This window comes from Cricetulus griseus, chromosome 4 (assembly GCF_003668045.3).
Source record: "Cricetulus griseus strain 17A/GY chromosome 4, alternate assembly CriGri-PICRH-1.0, whole genome shotgun sequence".
Lineage (NCBI taxonomy): Eukaryota > Metazoa > Chordata > Mammalia > Rodentia > Cricetidae > Cricetulus > Cricetulus griseus.
In genome coordinates this window covers 216,266,929-216,278,790 of record NC_048597.1, presented here as the reverse complement: position 1 = coordinate 216,278,790, position 11,862 = coordinate 216,266,929, and the positions used below count along the sequence as shown (strand labels likewise).

At 52.1% G+C, this 11,862-nt stretch overlaps 2 protein-coding genes across 8 annotated transcripts in view; one reads left to right on the top strand and one right to left on the bottom strand.

Moving 5' to 3' along the window:
• Positions 1-88: 88 nt before the first annotated feature.
• Positions 89-6,067, bottom strand: Mst1 (macrophage stimulating 1). 5 transcript variants are annotated; one of them, XM_027414536.2, is made up of 18 exons: positions 4,819-5,150; positions 3,993-4,140; positions 3,802-3,914; positions 3,603-3,717; positions 3,390-3,526; positions 3,186-3,306; positions 2,980-3,098; positions 2,615-2,810; positions 2,344-2,474; positions 2,157-2,259; positions 1,908-2,044; positions 1,782-1,817; positions 1,593-1,701; positions 1,404-1,481; positions 1,086-1,232; positions 901-1,007; positions 669-808; positions 89-527 (listed from the first exon to the last, which is right to left on the bottom strand). In XM_027414536.2, exons 1-18 carry the CDS (start codon positions 5,138-5,140, stop codon positions 366-368), a joined length of 2,421 nt encoding a protein of 806 aa, XP_027270337.1. In that variant the 5' UTR covers positions 5,141-5,150; the 3' UTR covers positions 89-365. The 5 variants fall into 5 exon arrangements, with proteins under 5 accessions (XP_027270337.1, XP_035299845.1, XP_035299844.1 ...); XM_035443954.1 differs by having other exon boundaries at positions 2,157-2,474; XM_035443953.1 differs by having other exon boundaries at positions 2,157-2,474; positions 2,980-3,306.
• Positions 6,018-11,862, top strand: part of Rnf123 (ring finger protein 123) — a 26,789-nt gene continuing 20,944 nt past the window's right edge. For 2 of the 3 annotated variants that reach the window (XR_004769758.1, XM_027414532.2), the window contains exons 1-2: positions 6,322-7,696; positions 7,977-8,061. Coding sequence is in view for 2 of the 3 variants with exons in the window: in XM_027414532.2 (XP_027270333.1) it covers positions 7,615-7,696; positions 7,977-8,061 (167 nt within the window). In the remaining variant the exon portion in view is untranslated. Of the gene's footprint in view, positions 6,140-6,321; positions 7,697-7,976; positions 8,062-11,862 lie in introns of those variants that run through there. The other variant, XM_027414533.2, reaches the window with a different exon arrangement.

Genomic DNA, 11,862 nt, shown 5'->3' with positions numbered 1-11,862 from the left:
ACAGTGGATTCATCTCTGTCATCTGACAGAGAGGAGCCATGAGCAACTCTACCCCAACTGTCCTGGCCGACTGGGACTGGTGCAGACCAACATAGCTCTTTCTGCTCTAGCCCATCTGTTGGAGAATGTTCTGCATTATCCTTGCATTCCCAGAAGTGCCCCTGGAAGATGATTGACACCTTACCCATCCACAGTACATACATTTTGAAGTTGTTCCAGGATCAGAACACCTGGCCAAGTGTGTACTGGTCTTAAAGCACCACGCCTCCTGTAAGGAGTCACCACCTCAGTCCCTAGAAGCAGAGACTAAGAAGCACTTTGTATAGAAAGAAAGGTTGCTTTATGTTTGAGAAGCCTTGACATCCCTACTCCAGCTGCATGACCTTGTTAATCCAGTCCACAAACACAGACACGCGTGTGAAGACAGCTGGCCAGTGGGGCCGTGCACATACTCTGTTGGGGATTATAAGTCCCTCTAGGACCCAGCAGTCATGGGTGTAGCAGGCAAGTGGTCCCCCGTAGTCACCCTGGCAGGTGGGAGGACTGGTAAAGGCTCTGGACCTTGGCAGTGACTAACCTCCCCCATATCCTCACCCCCTTGGTAAACAAATAGTATAATTCCAGCTCCCAAGTCCTTCCCTGACTGGCCCAGGGGCTCCACTGCTGACCTCACAAGCCCCTGTGGGGACCAGCAGTCCCTCGGTGCACATCTCACTCTCTTGTACATGACCTCGGTGCTTTACATTACACTCCTGGTTGGAGATGACCTTCATCGAGGCCACATGCAGGACTGTGTTATTGCTTGTACCTGGAGTGAGGAGAAGGAGAGGACCCCTGAGCTAACACCAGTGCTGGGTGGCCCGGCCTGGAACAATCTATGTCTATGCACCATGCTCTTACCTGTGGATTCACCCCAGCCTGCAATCTCACACTTGGTCCCTGGAGGTACCACATACTGCTCAGGAGGCAGGCAAATCCGGGCCACGTGATGGTTCAAGATCACAGGTCTTTAGCAGGAATGGGTATTCAGAATCTATGACCACAGGGCCAGCCCCAGCTCACACCCTCTCAACGTGTCCACATACCTCTCCAGCTTGAGCAGAACAAGCTGGGAGCCTGCAGGTCCGCACACTGCCTTGGCCACTGAGACCCTTTGCAGGTTTGCCTCTCCAGGCTGTGGGTTCTGGTTGATTGTACCCAACCATACCTCATATCCTGTGAGAGGTTCATGGCTGGGAGAAAGAGACTCTGCTAAACCATTCTCGACTCCTACTCAGCTGCCTCAGTTTGTTTTGCTTGTTCGCTTTCCCAGGGAAAGTGGCTTTGGTGGTGGGGACAATGGCAGGGACAGGTGGATGAAGGTAAGCTAGGAAACCCGGTCCCTAAACCCAAGGGAGTCTCACCATGACCAGACACATTGCCGGGCAGTCAGTACCCACTGTTCCTTCACTAGGGACCCTCCACAGAAATGCTGGCCCTGTCTAGAGTAGATTAGGAGAAGCAGCAATGAGTCCTGGGACATGGTCAGGTCTCCATCCTCTGCAGAGTTTACAGCCTCAGCTCCTTTCTTGAGGTAAGCACTCAGGTCTCACCGGTTGCGCAAGCTGACTGTCCATGGTGAGCTCCCAGGATGGCCCCCCACCACACGAAGTTTGTTTCTCTTGTCAACCCTCTTGCCACACTTTTCAAACTGCACCTGGTCTGGAGGATTGGGCAGGATGAAATCTTCAGTGAGGGCCAGGGTCAAAGAAGCTGTACCGGCAACTGACCCAAGCCTGTACCTGGGGGGTCCAGGATGGATGGTGGCTGGTCATCATCTGTAAGACCAAGTTCATTCAGGTTAAGGGTACCAGCCTTTGGAGGTGACATCTGAAGCCCAGCCAAGGGGAAGAGTCTTCAGCACTCACCACAGCGTTGTAGGGCACAGTAGTCAAACAGGGTGGCTGGATCTGAAGTGTAACACCAGGGCCCATGGCTATCCCCATCTGGGTTCCTGCAGAAGTTTGCCTCCAGTCCCGCCTGTGGTGCTGAGGTGGGTGTGAATCTAGGGGGTGGCCCATAGCGGGCCAGTCAGATCCTCTTCAGGCTCACATAGAAGAAGCCAAGGCATTTGGCCCTAGAAATGAATCCAATCTGGGTTGTGGGCACACACTCACTGTGGCTTGTGTGGTGTCACCGCGGACCAGTGCTGGCACTGAACACCCTTGCGGGTCTTGCTGACCAAGCCTCGATACTGTTCACCTGAGCCGTGGTAGCACCCTGCAGTGGATGGGGCAAGGGCAGCCATCAGCCCCAGATCGGTTCCTGATTCCTGCCCTCCTCTACCTCCTGCTCCAGCCTCACCTTCGGGCACCACTTCCTCTGTACAGCGTGGGATCTGGTAGCAAAAGGCCACTCGCAAACCTGGTCGCGATGTGAAGCACCAAGGCGCCTCGGAGCCGTCAGGATTCCGGCAGAAATTCTCCCTAAGGTCCCTGAGCAGGCACTTTCCTTATGGTGGATGGAGTCCCACCAAGCCCGCCAACCAGCCCGCAGCAGGCTGGACCGGTTGACTCCGCCCCTGGGTCGCACCTTCCCATAGGCTCCACCCCCACCCACAGGCCTGTCACCTCACTTGCAAGAGTATTTCTCCGGCACAAAGCGGTGCTGGTGTGGGCTCTGTGCATCCCATCGCTGGCAGGGCACACCCGCAGAGGTGGTGTTGGTTGTACCTCGATAGTCTTCGCCTTTTCCGTGGAAGCAATTCAAAATCTTGCCCTTGTTGCGCTGGTGTGACTTGGATCCTTTGGTGATCAGTGGCAGGTTGGGCCCTGCCAGAAAGCTGAAATTGGAGCTGCGCTTGCCTGTCGAGGGTGTCTGGTACTCACTCGGCAGGCTTTGCTCTCTACGCATGCCCAGCTTCTCTAGTACCTCTCCCAGTTGAGCCGTGCCTGCCAGTCTTTGCCAAATTCCTTCCTAGGCCCTGTCCCTGCAGCCTACCACAACTGGGAAGATCGCAGAATTCCCGTTCGATATTTGGGTCTGTGGTGTAGCACCAGGGCCTCTCAGATCCATCTGGATTACGGCAATAGTTGTCATTCAGAGCTTTGTCGAGGAACCTGGGGGTAGTAATAAGACTCTGGGACTCAGGCCCCTCCCCGGTAGGGTTGAGCCCCACCCTCGGCATAAGGATTCTGCCTACATACTTGTCGGGCTGAAAAGGGTGAGAGTGAGGGTGCTGCAGGTCCCAGCGTTGACACTCGCGTCCCGACTCTGTAACGTCTACCTCGCCACGGTAATCCTCACCGTTGCACCGGACACAAACAGCTGGAAACATGGGGCCAGTGTGTTTCTGGGCGGGAGCAGGCCTGTCCCTCCCTCCCTGCCTAGTCTTGACCCCAGCTGCTAACCCTCTCTGCAGGACTTGATGCCACAGCTCTGGAACCGCACGCTAGGGTTTGTTGTGTAGCACCAGGGGCCTCTGGAGTCCCTATCAGGATTCCGACAGAAGTTCTCTTCCAGGCCATTCTTTGGTGTGGGCGTATACCTGCAGGCAGAGACCCTCACTACATTGCATGCTGGGGGAATTCTGCTTCAGGCCTAGCGGCAATGTTTTGTCTCACTTGTGGTCATTGGGGAATCTGCGGCTCCAGGCTTGGCAGGGCAGGCCACCTGCTGTCCTGGCCACGGTGCCCCGGTAGCTGACCCCATTGTCCATAATGCAGGCTCGTACATAGTCTGGAAGCGAGAGGGGAAAGGTCAGCAGGAACTGAGGATTCACACCCTTTGTTGCTCACCCTATTTTTCCTCACCCTCACTTGCCTTTCTTCTGGAAAAGATCACACAGACTTGAATGGTGTAGCTGTGTGTGGGGTGAGTGTTGAGTCCATGGCAGCAACTGGCAACCGTGGCTACTCGAGTTGTAGTGGAAGGCTCTGGGAAGCAGATACAAGGTTAACTGACAGTCCAGATTCTCATACCCTCATCCATACCTAGGCTACTTAGCCACTCACCGACAGTCCAGAAGGGGACCACAACGCCTTGCACACTCCTCAGCATCTGCCACATCCTCCTCCCATGGTCCTGGCACCACTGTGTGTAGGAAGTTCTTTAACTCTGTGCTCTGGAGCAGCTGGAAGTCATTCAGTGGTGAGCGCTGCCCTGTGGGATGGGCACAGGAAAATGACTGGCATGTCAGTACATGTGTCTTAACACACCCTATGTTTTGTTCATTTAGGGGATCAAATACAAGGTCTTTGGTGTGGTGGGCCTTGTGTGTCTTTTCAAGGGCCAACCCAATCCCCCCCACATCCATTGAGTTGGGGAGGCAGGCCCAGACAGTGATTATCACTAGTCTGTTAGGCCTGCCATGGGGCTCGGGTCTAATATATTCACTCCATGAAGGTTTGGGTGGTGGGGTTTGCCCTCTGACACTTGCCCCTCTCATCCTTCAAATGAGAATGCATGGACTCAGAGAGAGGGCACTATTCAAGGGAAGCTCCATCTTCAACATTCTGACTCCCAGGTCTGGGCTTTTGCCAGCATAAAGGATGGCGTTAAGCTATCGTGATAGGGTTAGGCTTAGGAGCCATGCCTTCTGTGTCTGTGCCTCTGTGGTCCCAAGAAGACTGCCACAGAGCTACCACAGCGTGCCTTCTAATGCAGGTCTGATCAGACTGTGTTTCTGAGTTCCCAAGCTTTCTCAGCTCTGCTCAGCAGGCCAAGGTCACTCACTGATCCCTGACCAACAGAAAAGTAAACTCTTGACAGGAATAGGCATATGGGCCTGGGGTGAACTCCCCGAAAAGGCAAATAGGGGTCAGGGTAGGTGACACTCACCGAGAGCCCTCGAACACTGTGTGAGAAGCAGCAAAAGTGGGAACCACCTCATACTCATAGCTGGAGGCTGCGCTGTGACCCACCACAGCCCCATCCCGGAAATTGTGAAATGTGTCCCTACAGGATTGGGTGGCTCTGGCTCCACACCCCCTCTCTGAACCTGCTTGGGCTTGACTGACACAGGGTGACAGTTGCTAGGTGAGGTCAGGCCTCGGGCCCTTGGGTCAAGTGCAAGGACCTTTTTAATATAGCTAGATCCCTGCGAGTCCTTTATGTTTATTAGGCAGTGCTTAGGAGGGTTCTGTGGGGACACATTAGGCATCCCTGAGACAGAGCATCCCCCCCCGCCCCACCCCTGCAGTCACCACCCCAGCCAAGAGCACTCTACCTACAGCTGGTAGGAAGACTGGTCTTCCTACCGCTGTCTATCCTTTAGGTAGCTTGTTGTGGCTGCAGCTGTGCTAAAGTCCCTGGTGCCTGTCTCACTATAGAGGTGTGCTGCACGGCACTGTAGTCAGACTATATGGATGATTAAGTTTACAAAGTTAAAAACTGATTTTTTTTTTCAATTACACTAGCCACATTTCAAGAGTTCAGGGATTACAGTGGCTGTACTAGACTGCAAGAAACAGGTGTGCCATCTGTCACTGCCGACACTTCTATGCCCACAGTCACTGCTAGCAGGAGCTGCCACGATTTCCCAGCCCCTCTAGTATACTTTTCTGGGCCTCAGTTTCTCCCTATAATTTCCCCAACCCTAATGCTGCCTCTCCCCTTTCAAACTGCCTTATCAGTTGAGTCCCGGCTGTAGGCTGGTCAGCCCACACCCCTAGCCGCAGATCCTAGGAACCTTCACCGCCTGCCTGTTAGAAGTGTCATTCCAGGTGAGGTGAGCAAACCCTCTCGTTGAATCTGGTGCGGGGAGGGGGTGTGAGCCGGTGTGACAGGTAGCATGTTTGCTGACAGAAGTGGCTTTTCGGGTATCCTAGGCTGCATGTGGGTCAGGCCTCCAAGCAAGATAGGCATTGAGACAGGTGACCTAGGGACCAATTAGAACATAGTCCCCTGCTACGGTAGGAATGGGAAGGCGGGGAGGGGGGGGTCGGAAATAGTTGGACCGTCAGGCGAAACACAGGCGAATACCTCGGTGGGAGTCGGGGGAGGGTTTTCTGCCAGCAAGGGCCTGTTGAGGTCTCTGTATATGCGCGTGCGCGGCTGGAGGCGCGGCGCGCGAGCGGGCACGCGGTTTGGCCCTGGACGGGTGCCGTAGCCGAAAAGCTGGGCGGATGTTGTGAGCCGGTCGCGGAGGCTGAGGCTGGGGGTGAGTGAGAGGCCGCCTGGCTGTGAGCCGGGAGGGTCCGGTGCCTCCCCTCGAGGCCGCGGGCCGATCCAGTGCGACAGCGCTTGCCACTGGGGGGACCGCGGCCTGTGGTGTAGGACTCCCGGCGGGAACTGGCCTGACAGGTCCTGCGGAGCTTGGGTCAGGCGGGGGCGACCTGGGGGAGCATGCGCTGCCCTTGGCGTCCTTGGCCACTCAGACCTAGTGGGTTCGGTTCCGAGCACGGCTATCTTGGGCGGGCTGGCGTAATGGAGTGGCAAGGGAGCCTCGGGGCCGGCGCAGGTTCCGCCTCTAAATCCTCTACACCTGACACCCAGAATGGGCGTCGGGAAGGCTGGCTTCCAGTTCTTAGTAACTGCGTCCAGTGCGTCCTGCAGCTGTGCCGATATAAGGGGCCGGTTTTGGATGTCCATCGAGGTCTCCGGAGGGAGGCCCAGCAGCAGAATCACTTCCCCGAGCCTGGCGCGATGCAGGCAGGCAAGGGTTTGTGGCGGGAGCCGAGGGCCTGCTTGGGGTGCGGTAAGAGTGGGCTGCAGAAAAGAAATGCTGGCTCAGGCGGAGCTCTGGACAGGCGCTAGTACAACTTTCTGGGCCGGTAGTGACGGCACACCTGTGCCTTACAGTTTTGTACAGACACGTGTGGTCGCTGAACTCTAGAAACTGAAAAATATCAGTTTTTAACTTTGTAAACTTAACCACTCTTGTCTCCTGACCACAATGTTGTGCGGCACACCTCTATAGTGAGGCGGGCACCAGGGACTTGGTGTAGTTTCTGGAGCAGCTGAGCTACATAAGGCATAGACAATGGCAGGAAGACCAATGGAGTGATCTTGGCTAGGGTGGTGATTTTACTCTGTGTGTGTGTGTGTGTGTGTGTGTGTGTGTGTGTGTGTGTGTGTGTGTGTACAAGAAAGCTAATGAGACTGTAGATAACAAAAGAAAAGAAACTTGGGCTGAATAAGACATCTCACCTATGCTCTTGGGGAGTAAGTGGCTGCAGGTGGCCAGACTGGCCAGTACTTGAGGGAATATGGTATAGGATCTTGTCTTCTAAATATGAGCTGGACTCCATGACTAAGGTGGATGTAGGAGTTTTTACTCTAGGCCACCTCTCTTTGGACATGTTGATCTGATTTCCCCAGAGCCAAGGCATTTAGTTATGGTTCAACAAACATACTTTGCCCCTGGTCTCTGCTAGGTCCTGCATAGGGCACTGAGACAGTATGGGACATAGCATCCTCGGCACCAGCCTATCTAACTTCCTTTGTGGAAAGCTGGGAGCCTTTGCTTACCCTTGTCTTAGGTTAGTATGTGTGTGAATGTGTATGGTTCAGTCTCACCTGCTCCCAAGCCCTCCTCCATTGCAGGACGTCTGTGTGACATTTGACTAGCCTGGAGTAGACACACTGCATCTGGCTCAGCCTCCAGGACCACTGGCTGCCCATGAGTGATGAAAGATGGCATCCAAGGGGGCCGGCATGTCTTTTTCCCGAAAGAGCTATAAGCTGACCTCAGATACTGAGAAGTCCAGAGTCACAGGTAAGGGCTGGCAAGGTGGGGAGGATGCTTTTTGTAGTGGGGGAAGGAGAAGGAAGGGACAGATGCAGCAAGGGCCCAGGTCTATCGAAACTTGGGCCTTTCAGTACCCCTTGTTCCTGCGACTAGATCTATACCAGCACCCATGGAGACTTACACCCAGTGTGGTTGCTCTCCTGACTCTTGCGGCTGGCCAGTCTAGACTAGCTGTCTGTGGGAACAGTACGGACCATGAGCTGCTCTGACCACCTGCCTCTTTCCTCTCTTTTGATCTGTGACCCAGGCATTGTGCAGGAGAAACTACTGAATGACTACCTGTACCGCATCTTTTCCTCTCCTGACCATGGGCCCCCTGCAGCCACCAGCAGGTATGGTTGGGTGTGTAGTAGTCCTCTCTGCTAGGCCTGATCCAAGACTGGAAACTGCAGTTATGAGGAAGGTCACCTGGCTTGTGTTCTGTTCTCACTTTGTTCCCTGCTGAGTCCTGTTCGAGTCTGCCCTCTGGACAATGCTGCTCTCCAGACAGAGCTAGTTCCTTCCTTCTGAGGATCCAACCTCCCTCATGCTCAGAATCTGGCCGTATGTGTATTTCTCTGTTCCTCTACTCTGCCCTGGCCACTTGTAGCCTCTGCCTGAATTTAACATAGAAACCTCGGTTGGATACATTTATGTTTAATCTGCATAAAAGTTACAAGTAGCAGAAACTTCAAAACAAACAGAAGCCCCCCCAGTTATGTTGTTAGTCAGATGTGACCATTTCAATGTGATGGCTTTCTGGTTTCTTGATCATACAATGTAGGTAGTTCAGATGCTACAGAATATCAAACTTAAAACCTGAGCGCTATGGGAAAAATGTTCTGAAGGGTGGTGGCTCATTAATGTAACCCCGACACTTGGGCGGCTGAAAGGCAGGAGGACCCAAGTTAAAGACTGATCTATAAAAGGAGAGGAAACACTGTTTTCTTATTGTAATAATTGAAACAAAGTAAACTATATGCTTTTTAAAAAATGTTCAAGATGAAAGTTGCTTTTGTTTTTGTTTTCGAGACTGGGTGCCCTGTGTAAGACAGGTTGGCCTAGAATTCTCAATTTAGACCAAGTGCCCTGGAGCTTGGAGCAGGCAGGGGTTCCTGCCTCCACCACCTAAGTATTCAGATTATAGTGCCGCCAGGCCTGTGTGTGTGTGTCTGTGTGTGTGTGTGTGTCTGTGTGTGTGTGTGTGTCTGTGTGTGTGTGTGTGTCTGTGTGTGTATGTTTGGGAGCTTGTGCTTGCCACACAGCTCACTTTTGGAAGCCAGAGGACAACTTGTGGTGATTGAACTCAGGCAGGCCTCAAATTCAGATCTGTCTGCCACGTGCTGGGACTAATAGCATGCCTGTATACAATGTTGATCATATCCACATCCAAGTTTCCCCTTGCTCTCTCCTTGGAAAACCCCAGCTTCTTCCTTCCTTCCTTCCTTCCTTCCTTCCTTCCTTCCTTCCTTCCTTTTTAAAAATTATTTGTTTGTTTATTTATTTATTTATTTATTTTGAGACAGCATTTCTCTCCGTAGCCCTGGCTATCCTGAAACTAGCTAACTTGGAACTCACAGACTGCCTCTGCCTCCAGAGTGCTGGGATTAAAGGTGTGAGTTACACTGCCCTACAGGTCCAGTTTTTTTAAGATAGCAGGTTTTAGTGTGTGTGTAAAACCTATGAAATAATCACTAGCATCAAACTAATAAACATATTCTTCACTTCTAAATGTTTATGGAAGTTAGCTTTTTTTTTTTTTTTCTTTTGAGGCAGGTTCTCTCTATGTAGCTCTAGATATCTTGGCACTCACTATGTAGACCACTCACTATGTAGACCAGGCTGGCCTTGAACTCACAGAGATCTGCCTGTTTTTGCCCATCTTTAGAATTTTAACTTTTTTTTTTTTTTCAAGACAGGGATTCTCTGTGTAGCCTTGGTGGTCCTATATCTATAGACCGGACTGACCTCAAACTCAGAGATCTACTTGCCTCTGCCTCCCAAGTGCTGGGATTACAGGCATGCACCATTACTGTCTGACTATAATTCTATTTTTGTCATCATGTTTATTCCGTAACTAATTTTCCGTATTATGAATTGATTTTGGTGGACATCTTTTAGGGTCAGAGTTCTTCCATGGCCTGTATCACTGTGCTCATTTGGGAGGCACTTTTGCCTATGTAAACATGCTGTGTAGCTGTGATGGTGCCCATGGATGGCTAAACTATTTGGCCTGCAATTACTTTTTTAAAAGTGATTTTGTGTTTTGTGGGGTAGCGGTAGTGCACACCGTTAATCTCAGCACTTGAAGGCAGACTCTGTGAGTTTGAGGCTAGCCTGGTCTACAAAGTAAGTTCCAGGACAGCCAGGAAACCCTGTCCAGAATTTTTTTTTTCTTTTTTGATTTTGCTATATAGCCCAGGCTGTCGACAAATTGGTAAGTTTCCTTCTTTAGCTTCCCAGGTGATGAGAATATAGGCACCATGCCTATTCTGCAGTCTCTTTTAATGGCTATTGCTAGAGCTGGGTGGTGGTGACGCCCGCCTTTAATTCCAGCACTTGGGAGCAGAGGCAGGTGGATCTCTGTGAGTTAGAGACCAGCCTGGTCCACAAGAGCTAGTTCCAGGACAGCCTCCAAAGCCACAGAGAAACCCTGTCTCACAAAAACAAAAACAAAAACAAAAACAAAGCAACTATTGCCAGCTGAGCCTGGCTATGGTGGTGCATGCCTGTAATCCCAGCACTCAGGAGGCAGAGGTAGGCAGATCTCTGTGAGTTTGAGACTAGCCTGGTCTACAGAGGAACTTCTAGGACAGCTACACAGAGAGCCCCTATCTTGAAAAACAAAAACAAAGAAAAACAAACCAACAAAAAAGACTATTGCCAGCATAATTTATTTATGGGATCATTTATGTTTTTCCTGCCATGAAGCATGGATGTCCCTACCTATGTGTTTCCTGGACCATGTGGCTGTTCTGTTTTTCATGATCCGTACTCTTTGGGAAGCCCAAGAGACAGCCTTATTACTGTTCTATTTAAATAGCAGGGTAGTCAGCAAGTTCCTGCTTCTGGAGGGCTCCTGTCTACCTTCACTCTGGCTCTAATCCTGGCTTCTTCCCAGGACCATCTGATTTCTACCCGATGTGACCACTAGCAGATGCTACTGCTAGTGCTGTGGCCACCGGGAGGCAGGGTCATCAGTCACTTGGTTGTGGAGATGTAGGATTCTAGGCTAGGACCTGGTAAATCCTAGAAAGGGCAGGCAAGGGTTTGCCAAATGGGCAGGGCCTTAGTGGAGGCTACCTCAGAGCAGCTGCCCAGAGCTATGTATTGTGTGCCGAGAACCCCTCCTGAATCATGGGCCTGTGAGAATGGCTTTTGGGGAACTTTCCTTTAGCCTTTGGACTACTGAGATATTCAGACATAGAATTGCCTTCAGTCTTCCTTGTTACTGACTCAGTAATCTTATTGCTGGCTCCTGACCTTGGCCTAGGGCTCAGCAAGGCTGAGGAGGGGTCTTTGTGTATATCCACCTCCTGCAGTCTGGGTTCGGTCCTGTGAACCTGGGTCATAGCTACCCGGTAGGAGTTGGTGCTTTGGCTCCTCTATGACCCTTCTAGAGCCTGCTGGTTCTAGGCAGACGAGCAGAGCAGGTACTGAGATGAGAGGAAGAGGGACAGGTGCCGCCAGTCTGTGAATTGGATTCAGATGGGCAGTAGAGCTCTGCCCTGCCAAGTCCTGCTGGTTGTTAATCCCTTGCCTGCTATTCTTAGGAGCTGAGCTCAGGTCAGGTCTCCCCAACCCCCACCCCATCCCCACATATACGAGGGTGCTGTGTGGCCCAGTCTGGTCTCAAACTTGCCATTTTCCTGCCTCAGCCTCCTGGGTGTAGGTATTAAATGTGTGTGCAACTGTGCCCAGCCTGATAGGCCCTTTAACTTGGGGCACGTGTGCTGAGAAGATTAGGCAACCGCCCAGACAAACTTGCCCAGCCCTTTCGGCTGCAAAAGATTGTGGGCAGATGGGCCATGTATTCTGTTGGCCATCCTAAGACAGGAAGGCGTAGGATAGGGGCAGCCAGCCACTCATAGGGCTGAGCCCTTTGTACTTCCAGGGCATGTCTTATCAACACTGTCTCTTTCGGCTGAGTAGTG